The sequence below is a fragment of the Drosophila guanche genome, unplaced genomic scaffold (genome assembly GCF_900245975.1).
Source record: "Drosophila guanche unplaced genomic scaffold, DGUA_6, whole genome shotgun sequence".
Taxonomy (NCBI): domain Eukaryota; kingdom Metazoa; phylum Arthropoda; class Insecta; order Diptera; family Drosophilidae; genus Drosophila; species Drosophila guanche.
Genome location: NW_022995744.1, coordinates 3540032 through 3567173, shown reverse-complemented (window position 1 = coordinate 3567173; position 27142 = coordinate 3540032). Strand labels below are relative to the sequence as shown.

The 27142-nt window shown below is 47.1% G+C and overlaps 2 protein-coding genes across 10 annotated transcripts; both read right to left on the bottom strand.

The window, feature by feature from the left end:
• Positions 1-53: 53 nt before the first annotated feature.
• Positions 54-9106, bottom strand: LOC117579753 (mediator of RNA polymerase II transcription subunit 12). Of its 7 annotated transcripts, none has more exons than XM_034265776.1 (9): positions 8750-9106; positions 8478-8677; positions 7388-8404; positions 5140-7293; positions 4842-5079; positions 3666-4768; positions 3107-3635; positions 2309-2587; positions 54-2252 (listed from the first exon to the last, which is right to left on the bottom strand). In XM_034265776.1, exons 2-9 carry the CDS (start codon positions 8511-8513, stop codon positions 1858-1860), a joined length of 5751 nt encoding a protein of 1916 aa, XP_034121667.1. In that variant the 5' UTR covers positions 8514-8677; positions 8750-9106; the 3' UTR covers positions 54-1857. The 7 variants fall into 7 exon arrangements, with proteins under 7 accessions (XP_034121667.1, XP_034121668.1, XP_034121665.1 ...); XM_034265777.1 differs by having other exon boundaries at positions 3107-4768; positions 5140-5319; positions 5542-7293; XM_034265774.1 differs by having other exon boundaries at positions 3107-4768.
• Positions 9107-10024: 918 nt separating this feature from the next.
• Positions 10025-26840, bottom strand: LOC117580106 (vegetative cell wall protein gp1). Of its 3 annotated transcripts, none has more exons than XM_034266377.1 (4): positions 26620-26840; positions 25859-25985; positions 11402-11725; positions 10029-11342 (listed from the first exon to the last, which is right to left on the bottom strand). In XM_034266377.1, exons 2-4 carry the CDS (start codon positions 25917-25919, stop codon positions 10513-10515), a joined length of 1215 nt encoding a protein of 404 aa, XP_034122268.1. In that variant the 5' UTR covers positions 25920-25985; positions 26620-26840; the 3' UTR covers positions 10029-10512. The 3 variants fall into 3 exon arrangements, with proteins under 3 accessions (XP_034122266.1, XP_034122268.1, XP_034122267.1); XM_034266376.1 differs by lacking the exon at positions 26620-26840 and adding an exon at positions 26046-26459 and having other exon boundaries at positions 25859-25987; XM_034266375.1 differs by lacking the exons at positions 25859-25985; positions 26620-26840 and adding an exon at positions 16542-18035 and having other exon boundaries at positions 10025-11342.
• Between the last annotated feature and the right edge of the window lie 302 nt (positions 26841-27142).

Here is a 27142-nt window from a genome sequence, read left to right as displayed (position 1 = left end):
TAATATTTCTGGTTTTGTCATTATTCATTTTTTTTGTTTGGTTTTGTGATTTTGTTAGTAGTTTTCGAGAGTTTTCTTCGTAATTATTCAGTTTAATGAAAATTTTCTACAGTCAGGTATTTTGATAAGCAGTTATTGAATTGAAATTACACATTTATATTAATAGTTGGTTTCATGTTTAAATATACATATAAATAGCTTATGCTGTCGCTTAGATTGCTCCGCATTATATTAATAAATCTTTGAATTACGTTTCAATAACCATTTGATCAGACCACACGTACATTATCTTGTATGTATTTAGATTTCGTACTCAGGTTTTTGGCCAGTTATCTGCTTTGCTTTGCGTGGCCTTGCTTTGCTTTGCTTCGCTTGAGTAACATTATCCCAATCTGACTGACTTCGTATGAATTCATTATGCTGTCGTCATTCATTAATTCAATCGGTTTATGTAGTACCATGATTTCTTTTGTTTTTATTCTTCTTAAATCACATTTATTAATTAATATTAACATTGAGTAAGTTATGCTTGAGTTTTGGGGTACGGATACGTTTACGTTTACGGGTATGGGTATGGGTATGGGTGTGGGCTGCAATAAATGGGATTAGGTTAATGTTTTGTGTTGTGTTCGTTTTCGCACTATCAAGAAGTTTGATTTTTGGGTTGTAAAGCAGAAGAAGCAAACAATGCTAAACAAGTACAGCACAGATGTAACATAATTAAAATCGTTGCTTAAATAAATAATTTCAATCTACAGAAACTGGCGTAGTTGAAAAAACAAATTGGTTTAGTGTAAGCGTTACTTTTTACACGTTACTCATCACTCGTTCGATCTGTAACTCTTCCCTTTCTAGTCTCGTTGTACATTGCGCTATTACAAATAAATTGTTTAAATAAGTGATGACTTTTTGCAAATATATTTTTTTTTCGTTTCGTTTTAATGTTTCTGCAATTGGAAGTACTAAATTGGTTGAGGCTACGACTTGTTCAATACAAACTAAAATGTGTTTTTGTTTAGCGAACTTAAGCTAAGCAATCGATTAAATAATTAGCAATAATAATGGTAATAGTACAATTGTATATGTATAATTATTAATCTTATGAACCCCTACACCAGTTCATATTTCATATTCTATAGCTAACATAATAGTAAAAGTAATAATTAGAATTTCTTTACAATTATATTACGTTTTTTGTTTGCTCTCTGTCTCCATCCTCACTTCTCAACTTATTGCTTTCTTTTGTTTTCAGTGATCCACCCCTGCTTTACAATTTCAAAATAGCACGCTTAAGGAGCTAGTCTTAGGGACTTAACGAATTAGAGCTGGGAGGGCCTAAGGGAAAATGGTTCGAATGGCGGTTGGATGCGCGGGAAAATTTTAAACAATCTTTACATACTCGTATTTATAATATATATATATAATGTGTATATACAACTAGATAAATATTATTAAGAGCTTTACACCTAATTCGTTTATGCCAAGGGGACACATTTAACACAAGCGCAGTCGGCAGTGCTGGAGAGCCCAACCAAATTCAGTTCCAGTTGCCGCTAGCTCCAGCTCCTAACTAGGTTGCACATATTATGAGCTGCCATGCTATTGCCCATGTACATGCACATACATTTTTCACACTTACGATTACACATCAAAACATATATAGATATATGGGTATACAATGTACGATAGTGGTGATAGTTAGGAGGTAACCATAAGCTATAATATCATGCAAATACACAACGCGTAGCCTTATTACTTTTTCGCTCTCATCTTTCATCTCTCAGTCCTCTCATTCCTTACAGTCCTTTTCCTTACACAAATCTAATATTGTGCCATATTCTTTATCGCCTTTAGCCTTTATTTTGTCGCGTCGGTGGTGGAGCGCCGTCGATTGACTGCCGCCTGTTGTTGCTGCTGCTGCTGTTGCTGCTTGGCCGCCGCCAGAGCCGTGAGTGTTCGCTGGCTAATGCCTCCCGTGGCGGTGGTGGCTCGTCCAGCGATTTGGATGTGTTGCATCTGCTGTTGCTGCGGCACCTGCACCTGGCCGGGACTGGGAAGTGTCTGGGACGAGACTGTGGCGGTGCTCTGCTGGTTGAGTATTCGGTGTTGCTGCTGCAGCTGCAGTTGCTGCTGCTGCTGTTGTTGCTGCTGCTGTTGCTGCTGCTGCTGCATGGGCGCCTTAACAGTCTTTAGCTGCAGCTTTTGTCCAGACATCACAATGGGACCGGCACTACTGGAGACGACATTAGCAGCTACAAAGGAAAGGTTTAGAAATCTATGCGAATACTCGAACGTTCATTTCAATCACCATTCATCGGAGTAGTGGCAATCTTGAGCGTTGAGCCGCCTATCTGACGTTGGGTGGTGATAAGCTGCCTGCTGGTCGTTAATTGCTTGGCTCCTACCACCTGGACGTTGCGGGCCCGCGGCTGGATGGTGCCCACCAGCTGGATAGCCGCTGTGTTGCTGTTGCCCGACTGCTGTTGCTGCTGGATCGACTGCTGGGCAACACCTACACCACCACCAACACTTGAGGTACGTATTGTTTGAGGATTTAGTTTCTGTACACCGGCACCGACTATTTGAGCTGTAAGCAGAGAGAGAAGAACGTGGGTGTGCGGGGAGATTTTTTGGTTGTTGTTTTAGGTTGCAATGAGAATTGTCGGAGGCCGATCGGGGGTGCCGCCAGCTACTTGAGCATAGAGTAGGCATGGTTTTGATTTTGGGCTGGGGTTTGGGTTTAGAAAATGGACTCTCTAATCTCAAACTGATGGCATTTCGGGTTAAACACACACAAGACACATAGAACAGTTTAGTTGCATGAGGTAGGAATCGAAATTGTTGTTAACGGGTGGGTTTGTTTGGTTTGTGTTGTACGAGTATGTGGTTTTTTTGTGAACGAGAAACGAAACAGAAACAGAAGAGAACAAAATTAAGCATGTTCAATCAAAAGAAAAAGAGTTAAATATAATAATGCAGATATAAAAGAAGATCGCAACAGGTAGATCGGTATCAGGAAAATCCTACTCGGCATGCCCGAGACGAGTTTGCATGTTTGCAAGTTGGCTGTGCGCTCCTTTGCTCATCACTTTGTCCTTTTACTCACCAATGGGTAAGGTTAGCATGGCCGTTGTTGATCCTCCTCCTCCTCCACCGCCGCCGCCACCTCCATTTCCACTGCCGCTACCTCCACCGCCACCTGCGTTGTTCGTGATGACCACCGTCTGTGTGCCGCCCACTGTCGAGGGCAGACTGACTATCGTACCCGTTGGCGGAGCTTGCTGATGCTGCTGCTGCTGGTGTGACTGCGTCTGCAGCGTGATGGTGTGTGGCAGTTGCTGGTGCTGCTGGCTCGAGACGGGAACCGACACCAGAACACTCCTCTGCTGTCCCTGCGTTGTGCCCGCACCCGTCGCCGAGTTTCCCGTCTGTTGCTGCTGTTGCTGCAAACTGTTGCCTGAGAACTGCAGCGAGATAGGCTGAGTGAAGCCGGGAATCTGCACTTGAACATTCTGAAGGCCGGCAAAGTTGGCCATGGCACCCTGCAGCTGTGACAGATTAATGCCCTGCAGGTTAAGTGTGGCGGTGGTTGGTTGCTGCTGCGTCTGCTGGTGCTGCTGCTGGTGGTGCTGCTGCTGGTGGTGCTGCTGCTGGTGGTGCTGCTGGGGTGAGGCTGAGGGCTGCGGATGCGGACTAGACATGGGCGAATGTATGGACGATGTGGCGGGAGAGTGGACGATGGTTTTGGTAATGAACTGCTGCGTCGCCGTAGGTTGCTGCGGCGACATATGTGGCATGGCCACGGCGGATACGTTGGAGGTAACATTACTGAGACGCTCCAGCAGCGCCTGGTTCTGATGTGACTGTGAGGACTGCGAGTGATCCGACCCCGAGGGTGAGGGAGTGGCCGCGTTAGTCAGCAGGGCGGAAAGGGTTCCCACCCCGCCGCCGCCACCACTGCTGCTCGACGCCAGGTTGTTGGGCACTGCGAACCCGCTGGCATTCGAGGCATTGGAATCACTGCCTGGCGAGGGGGCGGCCATCCCCACCACAATAGCATTGGGAGGCGCTGTGGTGCTGTCCCTTCTCAGAGTGCTCAGAATACGCTGCTGCACTGGCCCCGTAGGACTCTGAATCCAGGCCGTAGCCGCCGCAGCGCTGTTGCCCGACGAGATCACCGTGTAGCTTGTGGTGGGATTGGTCATTACGGCTGGCGGAGAGGCCAGCTGCGAAGCCAGCGCCGACATGGATACTCGCACCGTCTGGCCGCCACCATCTACCGTCTGCTGGTGCTGCGCCTGAGTGGCCGGATTGAGGTTGACGGCTATAAGATTGCCTGCAGAGTTGGTCCGAAATGTGGTGGTGGTGGTGGTGCCGCCGCTTCCCACGATCTTTCGGTTGGCATTCAGCAGATTCTGCAGAACCTCACTGGACTGCTGCTTCCGCTGGGCCGTCAGCAGCGTGGGCGTGCCGCGGGTTGTCTGCACATAGGTGGCTGTGCCTACATCAGAGGTACTCGGAGCTGACTGCTGCTGCTGCTGGTGTTGCACGAGTGTCAGTGTCTGTGGCTGCTGCTGCTGCCCGGTGGAGGTGGTAAAGGTTCCACTGGCCACTGGTGTGCTCGTCATGGCAGCTGGGGCACTGTTGAGCAGGTTCAGAATTGAGGCGTTGCTGGAGTTCTTTAGCGTGGCGGCATTGCTGCCGTTGTTATTGTTGCCGCCGCTGCTGCCGGATGGTGCAATGTGATTGCTGTTTGTCGTAGTCCCGCCTGAAAGGATCATCAATGAGACGATCAGTGACCAATAAAATCTCATCCTCTTGTAAGGCTATTTTTCTCTTACCGTGCTGCTGCTGCTGTTGTTGCTGCTGCTGTTGCTGTTGGTACTGATTGGCGGAGTTCATGATGCTGTTCATTATGGCATTGATTGCAGGATTCGGATGTATGGCCGTATTGTTCATATTGTTGTTACTGTTGTTGTTGTTATTGTTGTTGTTATTACTGGAGGCAGTTGTCTGTTGTTGCTGTTGCTGCTGCTTTTGCATTAGTTGCTGCTGCTGCTGAGCCTTCAGCTGCGATTGCTGTCGAAATGGATGGGCGAAAATCAATGAAATCCTTTGAATAATCTATTTTTTACTCACCAAAATTGGCACATTGGAGTTCAGCTGGGCACGCAGAGCAGAGTTGGCACCAATGACCGATGGCCCCTTCACCTGCTGCTGCTGTTGAATGCTGGCTGGCTGAATAGTTATGCCTGAGTGTTGTAGGGCTTGCGTCAGCTGCTGCTGCTGTTGTTGTTGCTGCGGCTGCTGGGGCTGCTGTTGTACCAGGACTAGGGATCCATTGCTCAGGCTCACTTGGTGGGTGGTTGTGGCAGAGTTGCTGCTTCCGGTGGCCAACTGCTGCAGCTGTATGTGCTGCTGCTGCTGCTGTTGCGGAACAATCTGTTGTGCGGTCGCCTGTTGCTGCTGCGCTCCTTCAACGGTGTACGTTTGCGGCTGTTGCTGTTGCTGTTGTTGTTGTTGCTGTTGCTGCAGCTGAGGCCGTATGTTTTGCTGCACGTTGATTACATTGCCGCTTTGTAGATTGAGAGTCTTTTGGGTGATTTGTTGGCGCGGCAGGGGCACATGGTGCACAGTGGCAGATAATTGTTGTGGCTGTTGTTGTTGCTGATGCTGCTGTTGTGGTGGTTGTTGTTGTTGCTGCTGTGTGTTGCCGACTACGACCACATGTTGTTGCTGCTGCTGCTGTTGTTGTTGTTGCTGCTGCTGCAAATGCGCTTGCCTCTGCTGCTGCTGTTGTTGCTGCTGCTGCTGCAGAAGAAGCCGCTGCTCGTTGGTCAGCCCCGTGTGGGTGACAATTGGCACATGTCCCGGTATCAAATGCGTTATCTTGACCGCCTTGCGCCCCTCCTCCGTGAAGATCTCGCGAAATTGCTGAATGTATCGATTGGCATGCACACGAGTGCCCAGGGCAAAACGGCAGGACTCGCCATTGCGTTCCCCCTCGCGAAAGTCCCTATCCACATACAGTTCGCCGAGGTATTCTGCATCGGAGGGACGCTGGTAGATGGACAGTTTGATGTGGTACAGCGCCCGCCGTCCCTCGTTGGCCTCCCGCTCAGTCTCCAGCACGTACTCCTCGATCAGTTGGGGCTGAAAGTTGTGGCGACAATTGGGCTGGCAGCCATCCTTGCATGCCTCGCTGAATTCATTGAGGGGCTCGAATGTCTTTGCATACTTTTCCACGCTGATGACATGCTCGGGCACCTTGAGATTGGCGGGGTATTCCAGGCACGGGGGACGAATAGGCCGAATAACTTCGTGAGGCCGCCTGGGCACCTTTGAGGTAAAGGAGGAGAGCATGGCGCCCACCAGAGGATTGTTGGTGGGAGCGGTGGCCGGAGTGGGGTTGCTGCCAGAGCTACTGCTCCCCGTACGAGGCCTCTGACGCAGTCGGGACAGATAGTCGCACAGTTCCAGGCCATGGTGGTGGGTGAACTGGTCCAGCTTGCGCTTACGATTGATGGCAGTCTGGGTGAACTTCTTCATCTGGCGGCGCAGCTCGTGCGAGTTAAAGAGCTGGCGCTGGTGCTGAGCATTGATGGCCTGCCGTCCTATGCTTGGATCCGGTTCCAGGCACAACGGCTCCGCCGTGGCCAACACCAACTGGCTCTCCAGGGCAAGCTTATCCTCCGCCTGCAGCTGGCTGCCTATTTGCTGCACTTCCGCGAAGAGCGTGGCGTTTGTGGGCCTGAGCAGGATGTGCTTCATATCACAGATATTCGTTGAGGTGGCAAACGTCTGGCGGAAGTCGCGGATCTGGGCAATGAGGCAGCCCGCGTAGAAAACACTCGGCTTGGCATAGATCCGTGTTCCATCTCCCCCATCCGACAGGCTAACTGTCTCCGCACAGAGCAGATCCATTAGAAACTCTGGCAGGATCTCGCGGTCAATGCACTGCAGCAGCAAATCGTTCTCGTACGGCCATCGAAGCACCTCAACCAGACCATACTCGTGCTTGGCCGTGCTCGACTCCGCCTTTGCTTGGCTGTCATCCATTGCCGACGACTTGGTGCGACTCCTATGACCTCCTGATCCTGCTCCTTCGCTGGCCGCCTCATCCCTGTCGCTGACGGACCACTCGTTCGTTTGCGGATTCAGCATCACATGCTCATCGTAGTGCAGGGCCAGCGAGTATCCCTTGTTGCCAGGATAGAGGTTCACCACGATCGTGTTGAGTTTCTCCCGCTCCACCAGCCGCTCCAGTGTGAACGATCGCGTGCGCTGCTTAAGCTGTAAATTGGCACAAACAATAAAATACAATTTATTTAATGCATTGCTTATCCACCTTCCTACAGCTGCAGCTGCAGCTGCAATTCTAGCTTACCCCTGTCTCGGCAAAGTAGTTAATGTCGTTGCTTAGCAGCTGCATGTACAGATCCTTGATTTTCTCGTGGAGATTGAAGAACTTCGTGCTGCCCGGTGGGCACACCGAAGTGCCCTTCGACGAGGACGAGGTGCTATTGTTGTTGTTGGAGGCAGCGCCGGCGCCAGCGCGCGCTGTTGACGACGACGACGAGGAGGATGGGGCTGAGGATAAAGCTGAGCTGCGACTAGTGGAGCTGCACTCCTTGCTGGTGCTGTTGCTGTTGGACTTTTGCCTCTTGCTGGGCGACGACGAGGGCGAGGCGCCATGTACACCCCCATGGTGATTGTGTGACTGATGGTGTAGGTGATGGTGGTGCAGGTGATGGCCCCCAGAGGAGGAGCTTGCATTGGCAGAGGCGGGCCGCTTCTCCGGTTTCTTGCTGGCCGTCGTCGTTGCAGCTGCGGCAGTCGAGTTATTGCTTAGGCTAGAGTTGACGCCTGGCGGCGTGGACAACAACAAGTCAGGAACTACGGGCGAGGGCGATGTGATTGAGTTGAAATTCGACAGCGTCGTTGTCGAGGATGAGCATGATGACGGCGATGGGGCAATCGCTGTGGGCAGGCCGGTGGGCGTGGCCGATGTCGGCTCAGTGAGTATGCCCAGGGAGCCCCCAATAGGGGCCCCTCCACCATCGGGAGGCGAATCATCGTCATCGAAGATGCAGATGGGCGGTTGGGCAGGAATCTGTGGTATGGCTTGCAACAGGCTGGTCTCCAGATACGATTTACTGCTCGTCGGGAAGCCAACAGTGACGGCTGGGGACGACTGCTGCTGTTGCTGGAGCGCCGTGTGGAGGTGATGGTAGGACTGCGTTTGCTGCGACTGCAGCTGGTGACTGGGGGAGGAAGCTGGCTGGTACTGGACAAACTGCTGCTGGAGAACGCCCGTGCCGTGGACCACGGCATGAGCTAGTCCCGGGGCATGGTCAGAGTTGTTAGATCCCTTCAACTTCTTCAGCGTGTCATTTATAATAAACTATTTTCACACATGTGTAAGATTAAAAAGAGGATATATTATTAGGTTTGTGACAAGCGCGAGGAGGTCTTACGTCGGCTTCTTGGCACGATGAGTCCAGGCTTTGCATTGTGCCAGCGGATGCGGATTGCAAGAAGAGTCCCAACTGTGGATCCCGAGTCCAATTACCGACGACATTCAAGCCAGGATAGAGGACTGAGTTCGATCGATGGCCTGGAAAGGATCAGCGTTGCTCTCATTGCGCTTGCAGGTGTCTGCCCCTGTGAATTACAACTACAGCTCGCTCGTTGTTGTCTTTTATTTTCCCTCACGCCTCGGGGCTGCGCCCCCCACCGTAACACTCACTTGTTTGTGGATCATTTTATTATAGACCCATTTTTATTTCTAAAATGTCTCTTAATGTCCTGTTTTCAGTGCGCGCTTTTGACGAGAAATGTAATTTCTTCACTCTTTTTCTGCTTCTGCTGCTGCTGCTTTGCGTGACATTTTCTCTCTTCGCCCCTCTGCTGAACGACCGTCTTTTTGGCTCTTTTGCGCAACAATATTACACGGCCACCACTTCTGCTTTAATTAATAGGCGAACGCTAGGGCTGTTCTTTAATAATGTGCTTCAGATTGCTTAATTTTAATTGTTTAAAACTTTGTTTTAGGCTTTTTTTGCAATGTAAATGTACTGTACAGTGTGACCGCTGATTTATTGATAATATATACCCTCTGACCCTCAAAAATATACTGAAATATACCTTCTGATTTCAGAATATACCAAATATATTAGATACTTGCAAAAAAGGAAGAAACGAGTTTTATCAATTACTTGAGATCACCTTGATCACCCTTATTTTAGGTCTTAAGATATCAAAATATTTATTTTCTTTCCGTCATTTTCATAGGTTTAGTTTTCTTTTGCCTTCATACATTTTTCTCCACTTCTTCTCTTGATTTTATTAGGATTTGAGTCGTTCACACCGTGCGTTTGTAACGGTATGATAGCATTGGGCGCGTTTACCAGGACAACTTGATCACCGATCCTTGCTTGATTTCCTGTGATCCTCCTTGTCAACGCACTTGATCAGCGTTTTTGATGCAAGAATTCATGAATCGGATTTTGAGTAAGGGAACCATGAAAAAAGTAAAATCCATTGAACTCTTGCATGAACCATGGATCATGGATCCTGGTGAACGAGCGCAATATATTTCAGCATATTTTTTAAATAAATATACTTTCACTTCAATTTCGACTTAAAAAAATACCAAAAAGTATAAATAATCCGTAAACACTCTGGTGCGTTTACACGGCACCACCTGTGGTTTTTTTTTTGCACTAACCTTAATGTGCAGAGCCACATAGCGCATTTTTATTGCACATTGTTTTATCGAAAAGCGCACATCGCCATGGCAACAGCTGCTCCAAAGCGGGTTGATTTAAAATTATATTTATATTCAAAATGTATTATTATTGAGCAGAAGTATTTGATCTGTTTTCATTGAAGCGTAATTTCATCTGATCTTGGGGAAAAATCTCTCTACTTGCTCCGTTGCTTTTTGCTTGATTCCGATGACTAGCTGCTCCGCTGTATTTACGGCAGGGGAAACCGCAACCATTGAAAAAGAAAACAAATTTGTAAGCAATAATATATATATTATTTGTAGGATTTTTACTTAATTGTAATAGGTGTATATTATTAAGGATTAGTCTTTACCAACTAAGCATTAAGAATACCAATTTTGTCACTTGTACGTATACACAGTTTGCCATACACATAAATCATATTGTAGATCATAGATCATCGTAAATCATATTCCATATATCAATCATCCGTATCATTATACATCATTATATATGCATATATATATATATATATATATCCGTATATAACCGCTATCAATATTCAATATCAGAAACATAATGTAATACGCTCGCAATTGAAGAATTTCCTTTCACATCGTCATGAGATCTTTAAACGTTAATTGTGTAGTTTTGAAATATTTATAATAAAAAAAACAGCTCTTGAGTTGGATCTGGGTGAGGATCGGATCGGATTAGATCGGATTGGGATCGGTGCGTAGTCGCTGCTAACCACCTCCTCGTCCTCATCTTCCTCCGATTCCTAATCTTTGTGGCCACCCTGAAGCTTCTTCCAGGTCTCGCCCAGCGCCTTTGCAAAGTGATCGTCGACGGAGGCTTCAGTCTTGGTGAATATCGAAATGTTCGTAGACGAGGTGGGCGAAGCAGGTGGCGTCTGCGTGGAGGAGGCTGCCACAGCTGCCAGACCCGGCTCGGCCTTTACGCGTATGATCGCCGGCATCGTGGGGGTGCTACTGGGTGTGGGAATCTGGACTGGAGTTGGCGTCGGGGTCGGTGTTGGAGTTGAAGTCGGCGTTGACGTTGGCGTAGAGGATGGGACGCTGCCGTACGCTGGGGGCGGCGGCGGAGTGTTGTACCTGGGCGGCGTGTGATGCAGTGTGTCCAGTGCTCGCTTAGCATTCACGGATGTGTCCAGTGCCTGGCTGGGAGCAGTTGCTGACGTTTGTGGCGGCTGTGGTGGCTGTGACGGTTGCAACGGTGACGTCGACGGTGGAGTCGGGGAACGATGCAGTGAGAGAGGCAGAGGTTCCTCCTGCGGCGGCGGCAACTCCAGCTGAGGCGACTCTGGCTCCGATCGCAGCGTCGGCGAAAGCATTATGGCCAGGCCCGACTTATGCAGTGGCGAGCGATGTTGCTGATAGAGAAGAGGCGCAGCTGCAGCTGCAGCCCCTGTTCCTGCTCCAGCTCCTACTGCTGTCGATCCATAGGCCAGGGGCGATATCTGTTGCATGGGCGTTCCACAGGGCGAGGGCGTGGGTGTGGGCGTTGGCGACTTCTTGGCAAAGAGGGCCGCATAGTCCTTGCCTAGCGAGCGGCGGAAGTGCTCATCAATGTCGCACATGGCCACGTTCTCTGCAATCAATGAGGAATCAGTCAAATTCGGGGCCATCTGGGCAAGGGCAATGTCTCACCTGTGGAGTGGGCCGGCTCTGGCACCTCCCGCTTTGGTGGGGCTTGGGTGATGACGCTGGGTCGGCTGTTGGCAGCATAGTTGGTCCCCGGCAGTGGCTCGCGGTATGGCGGCGGCGGTGAGGCCCGATTCTGGTGAAGCTTCAGGGCCCCCGACCCCGACCCCGACGTCAGCGACATGTCAATGGGGCTGTCCATATCACGCTCCTCCCGATCACGCTCCCTGTCGCTGCTGCCGGCATCATGAACCTGGTACTCGGCGGTACGCTGGCGGCGCTCGCGTCTCCATTTGGTGGTTGGCAGCTCCTTTGACGTCACTCGCATCTCTGCAACAAGAACAATGGGAAGAAGTTCAGTCAGGGGAGTCAGAGACCGCACGCCGCATAACCCGTTTGCCATCGTTTTCGGCACACAAATAATAGTAATAGTAGCAGTAAAAAACGTATCTAATAATAATAATACCGATGGCGGGCCACCGAGCCACAGCCAGAGAGCAACAGCAACAAATCGCATTTCAATTAAAGGCCATAAATTTGATTTGGCTTTTGTGGTCGATTTGGGCTTTTGTCTCGTATCTTAGTCTGGGAGTGAGCTCGGGTCTGGCATGGGTTATGGGCATGGGTTTGATTCCACTCCTCTCTGTGGTTTACGTGTCTATCGTCTTGGGTTTTGATTATGCGGTCGCCGTTGTCGAGAGTGGGCGTAATGAATCACATGGAGTTAAGGCGAGGCAAACTCTACAAAAGTTCCCCGCCGCCACTGCTTACTGGCTGGAGCCCTCCTCCTGCCGTCACGTTCAAGTTTGTTGCCTAAGTCTTTCGCTTTTTTGAATGAACTTCTGCCAAAAGCTCTCCTCGGAAGGGGAAAACAGGCGGGCGGAAGGCGCGGTCAGGAGGTGGCAGGCAGCACAAAATTATGCACAAAGGCACAAGAAGACGTCGCCAGCAAAAAAAAAAAGAGACACAAACAACAATCGAAACTCCAAGTCACAAATACAAAAACAAAAAAATTGGTTAAGAAAACCCGTTTCGTCTACGCTTAGTTTGCGTGCGTGTCTGTGTGTGTGTGTGTGTGTGTGTACATACACTGAGCAAAATGCAGGCCACCATCTCTGGCTGAAACGTGCTTGGCGTGCGAATGGGGTGAATCGCCCGAGTTTCTGGCGTGGGAAGTCGCCCGAGTCGGAGGAGGAGCCCAGTGCGTGGGTTGTGCAACGCTGCGATGCGGTACCCGGGAGACTTGGGATGGTGAACTAGTTCTGCGGAACGGAACGGAACGGAACCCAAGCTGAAGCTTGATTCCCTGACAGCTGGGACAGCGATTGAATCTCGCGCCTCTTACCCTTCGCTGCGAGTCCATGAGCTCCTCATACAGGAAACAAAGTTTCTAAATAAAGCTGGTGGTGGCTCCAGGCTCCACCGCTGCTGCGCCTCAGAACCCAGTTTCTTCGCCATAGGGTGGCAGCATTCAAAATCGAAGGGGCAAACCAGTCGGTCGACTTCTGCACAATTCGAGCAGCGGCACAGCGGAGAGGCGCAGAGGCCGAGAGCCTGACTGCCTGACTGCCTGCCTGCCTGGTTGGACCCATGGTCGAACCAACGCATGAATGAATGAATGAATGGCTATGGATGGGGATGGACGGATGGACGGATGCATGGAGGCGGCGGCGATGGAGATGGAGTTTCTTATGCTGTGGCGTTGGTTGTAGTGGTGAATCAGTGGCGGTGGCGGAGGCGGGAGCGTCGTCCTGTTTTTGGCAACGTCACCGCAAGGCTGCAATTTATTATTTCTGCGCCTGCGTCACGAAAGGAACCCACAGCCAGCACACACCAGCAAAACAAAAACAAAAAACAAAAAGGAGAGACAGACAGCGCAACCGACAGAGGAAGAAGCAAACTGGTCTTTGGAGAATGGAGCATGGAGTGGAGACTGTGAAAACCAAAGAAAAACATAAAAATGATCAGCAGAATGGGGCAGAGGCTGCTTCGGATTGGGATTGGACTTGGGCTTGGGCTGCTGCTGCGCTGCGGCGGATGATGATGGGGCTGATGATAATAATAAAGAAACATTCAAATTTTATTGCACATTTCCGGTCGTCGGACGTCGCTGCTTCTCGCGCTACCCCCTCTCTCCAAGCCACTGTTGGCGGCTGTGTTGGGGGATCGACAGAAGCAACGCAACGACAACGACAACGACAACGACAACGTCGCAGCTTTCTTTTTGAGGCTGACTCTCCCTCTTCTCGCTGTCTGCGCTGCCGCTCATCTTCTCTGTATCACCTTCGCCGCTCCTACTTCTTCCGCTTATTCTGCTTTGCATTATTTATTTGTTCTGCTTTTCCTTTGGCCTCCTCCTCTGCTCGGTGGGTGCTTGGAGCTTTTTAATAATCTCATGTCCGACTCAGCTAATTGGCGATAAAGGGGGAATACTAGTTGCGACTGCCGCATATTGAAAAGCAATCTACTTGTAGGAGTGTTTAATGGATCACTCAAGGAGATAGTTCTGATTGTCCCTGCATCATATTTTGTGGTCATAGTTCTAGGAACCAGAGAACACTTAAAGGGCATGGAATATGTAACAAGTTGGCATAAAAGTGTAATGAGGATCACATAATCTGATCATTTCTCCTTTACTTATGGCGGGTTTAATACAGCGATTGTTGTAAAAGGAACTAATGATCACTTGGAAGTCTGGTACAATCACCATCTAAAAAGTTAATCACGATCACTATATATTACTGAGGTGATGGGAAGAAAGAATCTATCGCTCTTAAAAATTCCACTAATGATATCGTAGAATTGAGAACACTCTGATAATCCGATAAACTTCTATACACCTGCCATAAGGAAAGTATATCACTAATCACTGAAGATCACTGAAGAAGGGTGGGTTGAAGCAATCTGTGAAAAACTGCTGACTATCTAATTTCCCACCTACAGCTATGTATGGCTCCAATATATTACGCAGAACACAGAAAGGTACATATGCTCATGAATCTTTCAGGACTCTGAGAGCAAAACGTATAAATTATCACCCTGCCTATTAATCAAATTTCGATACCTTTCTCGGTGCGTTACTAAATATTCAGTAGTTGTACGGTGCGATAATCCTTAAACCTGGTGCAACAGCTGATGCTAAGCCTCGACCTAGTGAGCCTTCACCCAAAGAAGATACAGTGAAGTTCGTAGGGAAAGAAAGGGACCACGGTTACGAGAGTACATTCACACACAGATACACAGTGCCATGGATTGCACTACAAATAGCAATAGCAACAAAAGCAACACACAAATATCTTGCTTATGAAAACAAGTTGTTGTTGTTGCTGCTGCTAGTGCTTCTGTTGCTTTTTGTAGTTTTTTTTTTACATATTTACCTTTCCATCATCGTCGTCGTAGTCGTCGCCGTCGTCGCAGGCGTTTCTCATTATTTATATTATTTCTCGCGCCGGCTCGTGAGTCATGCCCGTAACCACGAACCCCCCACACCACCCCCTTTGGCACCACTCTCCGCCTGCCATTCACCGTTCTCCGGTGTACCAGCTCCACCCCATCCCGCTAACCAAGTTGATTGCAAATCTGGTTTTAATATGTCAACAAATTAACAAGAAAGAAGTCTTGCCACTAGAGTTGCCGTAGATTTTGATACCCTAACGGAACATATGCTCACACATATATGTACAAACTTATGAATGTATGTTTGTACATATATAATAGATAAAACTTGGTTGCGATATTGATGGAACTCTTCCAACCTTCGAACATCTTCGACATCTAATTGCGCCATTGCTTGCCATTGCAAGCATTTAATTTAAATCTTAATACCCTCTGGGCAGGGTATAAAAGTAAAGCAAAATAAAGTCGAGCCGAGAGCCAGCCCCTTCTCAGAGCCCCACCATTCTCTTCCTTCCCCTTTGTTTCTTGGCTGGCACCACCTCATCATCCAATTGTTTGTTGTATGGAGGTTTTATGTTTAAACAGGCGCTTGCCCGCTCGTTTTGTGCCTCTTTTGCTCTTTCTTTTTTCAGTTTTTGTGTTTGTTTGGCGTCGCCATGTAATTGAAAGCATTTGTGTGATTTGTGCAATGTCGCCAATTACACAAGGGGGAAACGAGAGACACAGAGAGCGGTGGAATGGTGGAGACAGGCAAGAAATAAGGGGATCGGGGAGGGCAATGAAATACGTCAATGGAGCCAATCGAAGCCCGTCTAATGTGGCCTGCTGGCTCGTGTGGAGCGTAGTAAAAGTGTTGCCAATTTCATTACCAATTTTCCAGCTCAGGCAAGCGAAATGGAAATGGTAACAGAGAACAGGCAACCCCTCGCCAAACCACCCCACCCCCCCAGAGACACCATCGTCTGCAGCTGGCGTAACCGATTGTGGGGCTGTTGCCAACACAAACCCCGACCCCCCAGAGACGCCACGGCACGTCCTAGCCACGCTTTGGCTTTAAAACGAAGATAAACGGAATCAGAACGCACTGTGTCCGAATCCAATCCGATACGATACGATCCCATTCATTGAAGGAGTGCTCATCGTGGCCAGAGGCAAACGGCACGTACCATTGATCCATTGAACTTTGGCCCGACTGACGAATGCCCCTGAATGATGGGTGGTGGTGTGGTGAGTGTGCGTTTCACGTGAGCAACAGGTGCATCTGCATGCTCCGATGCTCCCCACCCAACACAACGTTAGCTTTGCTGCATATAGTAGAAGGAGATGACTGTACCTAGGAAATAGTACTACTGATGGGACCAAAACCAGAGGAAGCGATGGCTCTTGGTATTGTGTACACTGAAAACACTGTTCCCACTGAATCTACCCGCACGTTCCTCTTACCACTTTATAGGTACCACTTTTGAGGTTCTCTTATTCTCTCTCTGAAATGTCCCTCCCTGTAAGTCATTGCTTATAATGTTAACCAATACTTATCAATTCTATTTTCTACTGTTTTCCTCTTTTAATGTTAATTTTTTAATAACCCTGCCCTCAGAGAATACGACACCTTTTTTTTAAGAGTTCCCAGAATAATCTCTTCCCAATTTCAGTATGTGACATATTTGCTAATTTCTCTCTGTCTCTCTTTCAGAGGTCAGTTCAAAGGTTTTCGCAATATATTCTTTTTAATTTTCCACCACAGACGAACCTTTTTGCAACTGTAACTGCTGCTGCTGTTGTTGTTGCTGTTTGTAGAGCTGATGGTGCATCGCTGCTGCCTGCTGGAGATCTCGCCAGGGCTGCCAGAGCAGGCTGTTGGCCATATTGGAGGCGCTGGCGTCCGCGGACGTGTGGGGCTGGGGCTGGTGCTGATTAGCGGCTACCGCCTGTAGCTGATGTTGTTGATGCTGCTGGTGCAGCTGTTCCAGTTGCTGGCGATGCTGCTGCTGCTGATATAACATCCCGGACTGGACAGGAAACTCCCCCTGGCCCGGTCCCTGTCCCTGCGCGTGGCTATGATAAGCGGCAAGTCTTTGAGTGGCCGCCAAAGCGGCTGCGGCCTGGGCCACTTCCCTGGCCGTCGATGTGGGAGAGCTGGCCGTGGATGAGGAGGTTGAAGATGTGGACGGGTCACTCGACGAGGAGGATGCCGAGGGGGAGGAGTCAGTGGAGGATGCGAGAGCTGCTGCTGCGGCGGCCAGGCGCTCGAACTCCTTCATGCGGTTGTAGTAACTCTGCTCGAATGCATTAAGTATGAAAACGGCTCCATGGTATGCCATGGCTACCAGTAGATGATGATTTATAATCTAGATGATCGTTGATCGCTGCTTGATTTTTAATGCTTGATCCAACGATCCTCTTACATTTTCGGCCCTGACTCTGCCGAAACTTCACTTCACAGAGAGATTTAGAGCGACACAAATAACACAATTCGCGGATAGCTCCTTTTTCAGATCCCTTTGACGAGGAGGAGAAACTGGAGACGAGCCTGAAGAGCGTCGCAACTTTTTATTTATTTATTTTTCCTTAGTTCCCTCTAGTTTAAGATTACTTTTGGCGCTTTGCCGCCGCCTGCGCCTCCTCGATACCGACACAGATACAGATACAGATGAAGCCGCCGCCGCACTAATGTCCAAGTACACACACCAAACGGGCCGCGGGTCGCGACTATAGATACAGATACAATCTGTTTTCTGTTTGTCTGTTTTTCTGTGCTTCTCCCCGTTTTTCTGTTTTTTCTGCTTTATTTCTTATTATTTTTTTCCCTCAGTCGTGGACGGCGACTCGGGTTACAGTCTCTCGACTCTGGCTCTGGCTCTAGCTCTGTCTCTGGATCTGACGACGTGAGTCTCAAGTCGACATTTAGCGAAATAAAAATAGCACGCTCTTTTTTTCCTTCCTCTGACTCTGACTCCCGACTTCGTATTATATATTTATGTGTTTCTTTTCCGAGTAATAATTTGCATAGAAATCGACAAATCGCTGACTGAACTTGAGCGCCAGTTTTCGCTTTCAGAGACACACACACACACTGTCACACTGACACACGTAGATATATATTTGTATCTGAACGAACGTTCTCTCATATGGCGCGACCGACTCGACGCACGTTTCGCTGGCGACGACACGACGACCACAGCAACAACTGGTGGCTTCGACGGACAAACTGGAAGTGATCGACACAGCGACTTGAAGATTGTGACTGGGACTGAGACTGGGGACTGCGACTGCTGGCTTTTCGGGGCTTTCAAAGCTTCGAGTTCGCCTTCGTTTTCGTCTTCGTCTGGCTCTTCGTTTTTTGTTTTTGTTTTTGTTCGGTTTGCGAGCGCGCGCTCGCTCTCCGCCCGAGGAGTGTTGGTGCTGTTGCTTCTTTGGGCCCCTTAAAAGCCATTTGCACTTGCGCCAGTTGTTATACACGGTACTCGAAGAGTAAATAGGGTATATTGTATTTGTGCACAAAGTTGATGTATGTAACAAACAGACGGGGACGTTTCCGACCCCATAAAGTATATATATATTCTTGATCAGCATCAATAGCCGAGTCGATATAGCCATGTCTGTCTGTCTGTCCGTCTGTCCGTCCGTCTGTACGTCCGTCTTGTTAAGCGCCTGGATATCGGAGACTATATAAGCTAGAGCCACCATATTTTGCATCCAGACTTCTGTATGATCACACTGTTACAAGTGTATTTCAAAAATGAGCCCCGCCCCCGCATAAGGGCGAAAACCTCCCAAACCTACAATTTTGAAGATAAAAGAAAACCAAAAACGCCATTCCGTAGGGAATGATCGTATCTATCAGATCACCAAATTGGGATCCGATTGGGTCATTATTATAGCCACAATGAAGAAATTTTAATTAATTTAATTAATTTTAATAATTAATTTAATTAATTTTAATAATTAATTTAATTAATTGTAATAATTAATTTAATTAATTTTAATAATCAATTAATTTTCAGTGGCTAAACCCACCCTGTCCAGCAGCTGTTGTTGTTTTTTTCACATTCTCTCATTCACACTCTGCTTCTGCAGTTGCCGATGGCCGCTGCCTCTGACGCGGATCTGTAGTGTGCGGCTCTAGGGGTTGGCGTGAGAAGTTATGTAGATGCAGTATATGTAGATGACTGGTGTAGAAAAAATGTCAAATGTAAAATTCGAAAAAAAGGTACAATATGGAACTGACCGGGTATAAAAGTTGTGACGCGTAAGATGCGTCTTACACGTCCCTTTTCTTTTTTTTTTTTACTTTTTCTTTGACTTCTTTTTCTCTTACCAATTTCCGTTTTGGCTATTGTTCAACCACTCTCTTTTCCTCGTTCTCCCAACCCCCCCCCCCCCCCACTCTCTCTTGCTCTATCTGTCTCTTTCTCCAAACATTTGCTTTCTTTGGTGATTTTGTAATTGAAAAACAGGAAAGGAAGGCTCGCCTTTTGGGTACCGAAGTTATAGATACCCTTGCATATCGATTGTGTTTATCCCGATTCTTATTTTGATGTCATGTTTAATGTTTTCTTTAAATATAAACTATGTATCTAACAAAATATGAGAAAAATGGTTATTTCTGGACTATCAAAAAATCGATCCGTCTTTTGGACCTCTCTAACACTTGCAAGACGTTCGAGTGTCGCATTCGAACTGCATCTTTCCTGGTGAACAAACGTCTGTACAACATTTTAAAACTCTGTGTAAAGGGAATAAAAAAATACATCTGAAAAGGGTCTAAGCTGGGAACGCCTCTACGTAGGATGTGGCTGACACGCCCCCCGCCCATCCACTCTCCCCATTGATGCTTGGCAAATTGGGCAAAAGGGTAACGAAATGGCAGCAATTGGAAATTGGCCACAGTCCGGACGACTCCAGATCCGTATTCTCTTTGGCTGCATTTGGCCTGTGACTGGCCCTAGCACTGGGCCTGTGACTGCAACTGCGATTGGGACTGGGTTGGCCCCTCCCTGGATCTAACCAGCACATGGTGTGGGCGTTCTTGAACGTTTCTTTCTGCCTTTCTGCTGGTTATTTCATGCTGTTGTTTTGTGTTTTTGGGCCCGGTCATTGCATTGGAGCTCATTATAATGTTTACTCACAAGTTTTGCCACCAACAGACAAACAATTGCACAAATACACTGACTCGTATATATGTATGTAGATATGTGTGTATGTTTCTATGTAACTGCTTGAAAAACGTGGGCAAACCAATGCAGAAAAGCGTATCAGCATCCGTGATGTGTGTGTTTGTGTGGAGTGCAAGCGAACTTGCGAAAATGACGAGAAAAGTAGGGTTACATGCAGTTCAAGCCGATGGTCGCAGTGCCCTAACTGTAGAAGGAACTAATCTAATCTACTCTGGGTTTTTATATCGTTGAGAAGACTTCAATTGTCTCAAGATGGTATGTCATTATAAATTTGCCTTAAGTAGCATTTTTTGACGTTCGAGGACCAATTGTTATACACATTCGACAAGATTGAGCAACAGCAGAAGCTATTCTTGTAGGTAAAGAATCTTCAAAAAAGACGACACTCAGATATCTTAGTTTAAATCGCAGTTCATTAACTCGGACAATTCTTCCGAGTTGCATTCTTCGATAATTATCGAATATAATCGACACAGGCCAGAGGCACAAGCGAAAAGTTCCAAAGAGAATCCAAACACAAAATACAAATTCGATGTACGGTGATTTCTGTGATAAAGGGTGTTTTTGCGGTATCTGTTGTTTGCTTCTAAGTTAAAAAAGCCTGCTTTGAATGTATTCAAAAGTATGTATACCTATATATTGAAATTTCCAGGAAGCACACTAATGTTTATATTCTTTCAGGGCTTATAAGCAGTAAAGCTCTTGAGAAAGCTAATATGATCGCTTCTAATGGGGCAGGCAACATAATGAAGCAAACAATAGGTCGACGGTACTACACGTTTGTGGCTGCTTCGGGGCTTGGCTCGGTTCGGACTATCCGTCCGTCTGTCTGTCTTCCTGTACGCCTGGTGGGCTGCTCTGACAGGAGCAGCCAAAGCAGTTACCATTGCTACAACTGCAACTGCAGCTAAAAACGGCAACATGCAGCCGCGCACAGAAACAGCAATAGCGACAGCAGAGAGCAGCAGCAGCAACAACAACAACGCAAAGAAAACTCGTTTTTAATTCAATAGCAGGCCCGTGAAATTTTACGCCCGATTTGTAGTACAACTACTACTGTTGTTGCCCCATGAATTGCAACTGCAACTGCAGCAGTAGCAGTAACAACAGCAACTGCAACAGCAACAGCAGTAGCTGCGCATAGAGAGAGGAGGGAGTCTGTTGTGGCACAGAATGCTCGGATCGATTCCAGGTCTACTCGTAGCACGAGTGTTATGCTGCCATCACATCATATGGCCCACCCCGACTTGTGGCCTAACTCTTTCCCCATCTCAGCTGTTTTGATCTCTGCCAGTTCCACCTCATCGATGGATCCATCGATCGTTCGATATTTTCGCTGCACATTGTTTTCTCTTCCTTTCGAGTCTTTTTCAGCCATTTGCTAATCCATGTCAAAAATGTGCAATTTTCTGTTGCGAGGCTCCAAGGGGCCAAAAATTGAACAACGAAAATTAAATAAAATCAAACTTAAATTATGGACTGACTGACGGATTGACTGATCTCCTTGTCTAGCAGCCCCCCGTTTGGCTGGCATGCCAAATACATTTTGGCGCTTACTCATCATCGTGCGACTTCGCTTCATGCCCGTCTCTGCTCTAGTCTGGGCTTCGTAAATTTGTGGTGTAGCGTGAAACATGCGCACGCATGCGCAACGAGGTCAATCGAATGGCAATCATGGAAGAAACAACAAAAAACTACAAAAAGCACAAAGACAGCGACAACGGCAGCAGCAGACTTTGGGGCAGAAGAGTCTTTTGCCGCCGCCTGGTCAACAACAATGGCAACAAATTACAGAAACCTAAACATTATAGACCAACGCAAAAAAAGAGGGACAAAAACGACTCGAAATGTGGGCAGAGTATAGATAGTTTTGGGGTACAGAAGGTAGAACCTAATTTGAGGAGATCCCCTAATGAACGGGGAGAAGAGTTGCTAAACTGAAATGGAAGAGGAAGTACCCGATAAAACAGCCTTTTTCATCGTTGTTATTCCAATTAATAAGCATTTTCTCTAGCAGCATTAGCTTGTGTGTCTTGAGCGTCATATCAAACGTAAAAATCTATAAAGAGCAATACGGGGAAGCCATCCAAAATACCAAATAAGGGGGAAACTGGAAATAAGTTTCCCAACTCCATATTTTAATCTTCATCTATTGTGGATCTTTCTACTACAAACGCTTAGCCAGCAAAATGCAATATATCAACAATATTTGCCGAAAAAAGAAATAGAAACAGATATCAAAGTACAACAAACACTCTTACCTACCGGAAAATGCTTTGCTAATTGAAATTTATTTTGTTTGGAAATCGGCACAGAAATTCGAGATAGTTCGCTCGGTATGGGGCTTGATTAGGGGTGGATTTGGGTCAGTGTAATGTCAGCATTGGTACGGAAGTCAACAAGATTGTTCTGCTTTGTGGGAAATGGGAGATCTCTGATTCTGTATGGATCGGCTTGGCAATGATGACGCAAAGAGGTGGCCGATGGTGATTTCCAGAACATGTCGTTACCAAAAGACAAATTATGTTGTGCCGACAGCCCAGTCTTTTTTGTGGTTTTTGTTTTTGTGAAATCCAACAATCTAATATATGTGTATATCTCTGACTAGTGGGTACATAATATATTCGCCGCGGAGACAACACAAATCAGCGGCAAACCAGTTCAAAATTTAAATAAAACTCGAGCGTGCGCGCGATTTGAGAAGGAAACTGGTTTTTGATTGCCCAGAATAGCAACAAAAACAATAGAAGACAGCAACAAAATATAAAAAACAAATCAGCAGCAGCAGCACTGGAAAATAGCAAACATCTAACAATAACATAAATATAGTTGTCTTTATAAAATATCATCCGGTGCTAAATCAAGCGTGAGAAAACTTTTAACACACAATTTTTGGCGAAATTTCCAGTCGGATTGGATCGATCCTGAGCGGATATCCAAAAGAATCAACAAATTATGGATTGGCGATTGGCTCCACTTCTGATTCTGACTCAGACACAGACACACACAGAGACAGTGTCTAATCCTAATCCAAGACAACTTTCATTTAGATATTGTCCGCAACTAGTTGATCTTGCCCCTGCCGCAATCGAAACAGCGTGCTCTGCTGTTCGACTCGACTCAAAATGCTGCTCGCGGCAAAACTCGCGAAGAGTGAAAATTTATGGCAAATAGGCAAATGTTATGTTAAAATAAATAAATAAATGGCAGCCAACACAGCAGCAGCAGCAGCAAAAGCAGCAACACTAAAAAGAAAGGTAATGCTCTAGTCCCAACTCTAATCCCCAACCCAGTCACAGTCACAATCCCCAACCACGACTACGACCCCATCCCCAGTTCCATTCCCATCCCAGTGCAGTGCTGGCAGCAAACTGGTTTGGCTGTTTGAATTTTCTTCTGGTCGAGATTTGCGGCAATTATGCCGCACCGTTTGGCCATTGCCAGTAAAAGGAAGAGAGTGTTTTGCCCACAGAGTTGGCACTGGCTTAAACGGAGAATTGAAAGGCCATGTAAATTACCCGATGAGCCGTCGACCAGGCTATCGCCATCCCCATTTTTTTCAGCGGCTGCTGGATCTCCAGCTGGGCACAAGCACCAAATTGCCACAATATTTCTTTGTATGGTGCACACACGTACACACACACGCACACACATAGACACTAAGGGGCAGGCAGCGATCAATTTGTGTAACTATTTGTTTATTAATTATGGCCTGGCCTGGCCTGGCCGTGCTCCTCGGTAAACAATGGAAGGGCAGCTTAATTAACGGTCCGATCCAATCCAATCCAATACTGAACCGAGTCGAAGCACACTGAGCCGATCGACCCGCTTTTCTACGTGTGATTTATGAAGAACAGAACTGAATCTCTGCGATTGCCGCAAATTCATTAATCATGCACGGGTTAACGACATTTTGCATTTTGAAGTTGGCTGCCACGCCGATCAATCAATCCCCGGGCCTGACGACGAGCCCCATTAGAGTCTAGCCACTGGTCACTAGCAAAAAGTGTGCTCAGGGACAACTTGGAACGCTTAACTAAGCCAGGGACACACATGAGAGCCATGTACACGTAGATTGATTCTACGGATGGCGCGTTTAATACAGCTCGAAAGTCGCGTGCGTTATTCAAAAATATATTTCAATATCAGAGACATTTCTCTTCTGACTTTGGCTGCCTGGTGTTGTCTGAGAGCTTTCGCATCTACAGTGGTTATTCACTTCAACTAACAGTCCCCATCTAAGTCCAAAATTTCGCATAATTGCAAAGCAAAATACGAGCCTATAGCCTTCCTTTGTCGCCCCAGGAGTTTCACTGTACGTACATACATATGTACATAAATACATACATGTACGTACGTATCACCTCAGGAATTTGTCAAATATTCATAATTATCGTTTATAACGCCACATCCCTCTCAATGGGAAAATAAACAAAAACAAGCATAAATATAAACACAAATGGAGGCCATTATCATCGGCATTCCATTCCTCCCCCTTCTCAGATTTGCATATACATATTTATGTGCGTATGTATGTACATATTTGCATACATATCTACAAATTAATGTGTATGTAGAATATTGTTTTTGTGGGAGGAGGAATCACCACCCGACAAACACCATTATCAGCAGCTCGGAAAGTCGGGAACAGAAACTAAAACTATGGGGGGAAATCAGAGCCCAAACAACGCAGCCGGACACGACCCCAGAGCGCAGCGAGAGGCGTGTGCTTATCGCTCCGACCGACCGGACCGCCCATAAATTGTGCAATTATGAACGTTCCTAATCAAATTGTTTTTTCTTTAACAATTATACACATATTTACGCCTCGTAGTGAGAATTTCTTTGGCATGTCACGCGGTTGCAGTCGCGTTTTTTTGTCGCTTTAGCGCGATGGGGGAGAATGGGGAATGCAAATTGCAAATATAAAATAAATGTATGTACATATATCCCCAGTGCAAAAGTATATGATGTATATATGTAAGTATGCACGAGTGTGTGTTGGTGAGAGGAGAGACATCCACAATTCGTGTTCGTCAGCCAGAGCGGCAGCAACGACGTCTGCGACTGCAACTGCCCTGCCCGGCTGGCTGGCTATTGATAAGGGGACCCACGACCCGCAAACCGAAACGGACGCACAGTACATGTGCTATAAGAGTACATATATACATATGAACAAATGTCTCTACGTACTTACGTACCTCGTACGTATCTGTCTGTGTCGTTCGGCTGTCGTCGAAAATGCGGCATTTGACACATTTATGAAAATCGGAATTGGAATGCGCCGCAAACTCATTTTGTTGGAATGTTCTGTTGCCTTTTTGTACGAAAATAAAACATTTCTCAGATGTGTCGAGTGTTTATGCGTACGGACAGTGCCTGCCATAATTAATCACACGCTCACACACAAAAACAACAAACACTGCGAGAGGCTCTCATTTTCCTTCAGGTCTCATTGATTCCTGAGCATAGCCGCATACTTTTTTGAGTCACTGCTTGTGCGGTTGGGGATTCGTTTACAAAGAAGATGTCATGGAGTCCCAAGGCCCTGTTGCAATCATGAATCATGCATCTGGAATGAAACATGGGGACTGCGACTGGGACTACCAACAGTCCCCGTCCCCCACCCAATCCATTTAATTCCACTCCATGCCGTATGACACACTCAGAAGTGGCAACGAGAACACATTGTTAAAATACTTTTAAGTTTGGGCTCAGAGGTGAAAGCCATAAAAGCGGAAGAAGGGCTGCTGCCCCCTGCCCCAACTGAGGTATGTACATACACGCTGGTTGTTTGGTTGTGGGCCAAGTTAAAATCATACCATTTTTCGACTCATTTTTTAAAGGGAATTGGTTAATGACCATCCGACTTTCGACATTCACTACTTACCGCTCGCATTGTTCTGGACCATGGTCGCCGCTCTGGAGAGCACATCCAGCGCTGATTCCATGGTGGAGTCTATGAACGTGGGCTGCTGCTGTTGCTCCGACTCGATCTGCACCGCATGAGTTTCACACTGAAAATGCAAAATGCAAAGAAATTGACCATGAGAATACACAAACACTCGTACGCAGTACGTACACACAGCGCTGGTGTGCCGTGCCGCCAGATATCTGTGCATTATACTGCTCGTACGTATATGTGAATATATGTATCTCTGCACCACAAACTGGATATATCGCGGTGCCGGAGCCTGGTTGCATTGGCATATATGTAAATGGAACGAGCCACTGAACAAAGACACTGACGCTTGCCCGCAGCCACCACCGCCACCGCCACCGCTTCTTACTCTGACTCTCTGACTGACTTCGGAACAAGTAAGGCGAAATCCTGCTGCCAAACAGTTTTCATATGTTGCCCACGGGACGGGGGGGCGAAGGCAGGGCGGCACAAGCACGATGCAGTTGGGACAGGTTTGGAAGACGACGGCGACGGCGGAGACGGGGCAGCCGAAAATTTTGGCAATGACCAAGTACAGCAGCCAGCAAACGAAATCACTGACAAATTCCATATTGTTGCCAAGCAGGCCAGCAGTCCAGGCCCGGCCCGGCAGAGGCCCAGGCCCAGGCCAGCAGCTGCTGCAGCAGCACCACCACCAGCAGTTACCAAAATCATCCAAAATCCAATCGCCTGGCAGCAGCAGTCTTTACCTTTTGCCTTGGGACGCCTAACTGTTGGTGTAACGAAATGCTGCAGCTGTTTTTGTGGCCGAAGAGTATATCGAGGGCAGTGAATCAATTTCTTTGAGATTTATCTAGGCACAGCACTTGTGGCTCGGTGTTTTAGTTATTTTTGGTACGATTTCGATAGCAATATAGGTGAAAATTATTTGCTTTCGTTTCAAATTCAGTGTGACCGCGGGTTTATCAAGCAAATATACCCAAACGGCCATGTACGGTTTATTTAATCTGTTTAGTAGTATTTAATGATATATTTCAGTATTACAGACTAAGAAATATAAAAGTATAAAAACATGCTTGCTACGACTGTTAAGAGTGGAACTGAATCACTTGAACCGCTCTTTGGTAGCTAACCCACAGTTTCCTGTGGTTTTCTTGTAGAGACTTGCAAAAACTCTGTAACAGAAAGAGGTGTTTAAATGTCGTAAAATGTCATGCCCACTTACGTTTTATGCTCTCCATATATATATATTTTTTTTTTTTCTGTGTAAAA

Excerpts from the sequence above, each read along its gene's own strand:
- LOC117579753 (XM_034265774.1), bottom strand. The coding sequence starts at position 8,513 with ATGCAAAGCCTGGACTCATCGTGCCAAGAAGCCGAC. Across the intron at positions 4,769-4,841 it reads ACAACAGCAGCAGCAGCACG|GCGGGACTACGACAAACAGC; the intron begins GTAAGAGAAAAA and ends TGATCCTTTCAG. Across the intron at positions 2,588-3,106 it reads CATGCTAACCTTACCCATTG|CTCAAATAGTCGGTGCCGGT; the intron begins GTGAGTAAAAGG and ends CTCTGCTTACAG.
- LOC117580106 (XM_034266375.1), bottom strand. The coding sequence starts at position 17,112 with ATGGCATACCATGGAGCCGTTTTCATACTTAATGCATTCGAGCAGAGT. Across the intron at positions 11,726-16,541 it reads GCAGTTACAGTTGCAAAAAG|AGATGCGAGTGACGTCAAAG; the intron begins GTTCGTCTGTGG and ends TTCTTGTTGCAG. Across the intron at positions 11,343-11,401 it reads AGAGCCGGCCCACTCCACAG|AGAACGTGGCCATGTGCGAC; the intron begins GTGAGACATTGC and ends CATTGATTGCAG.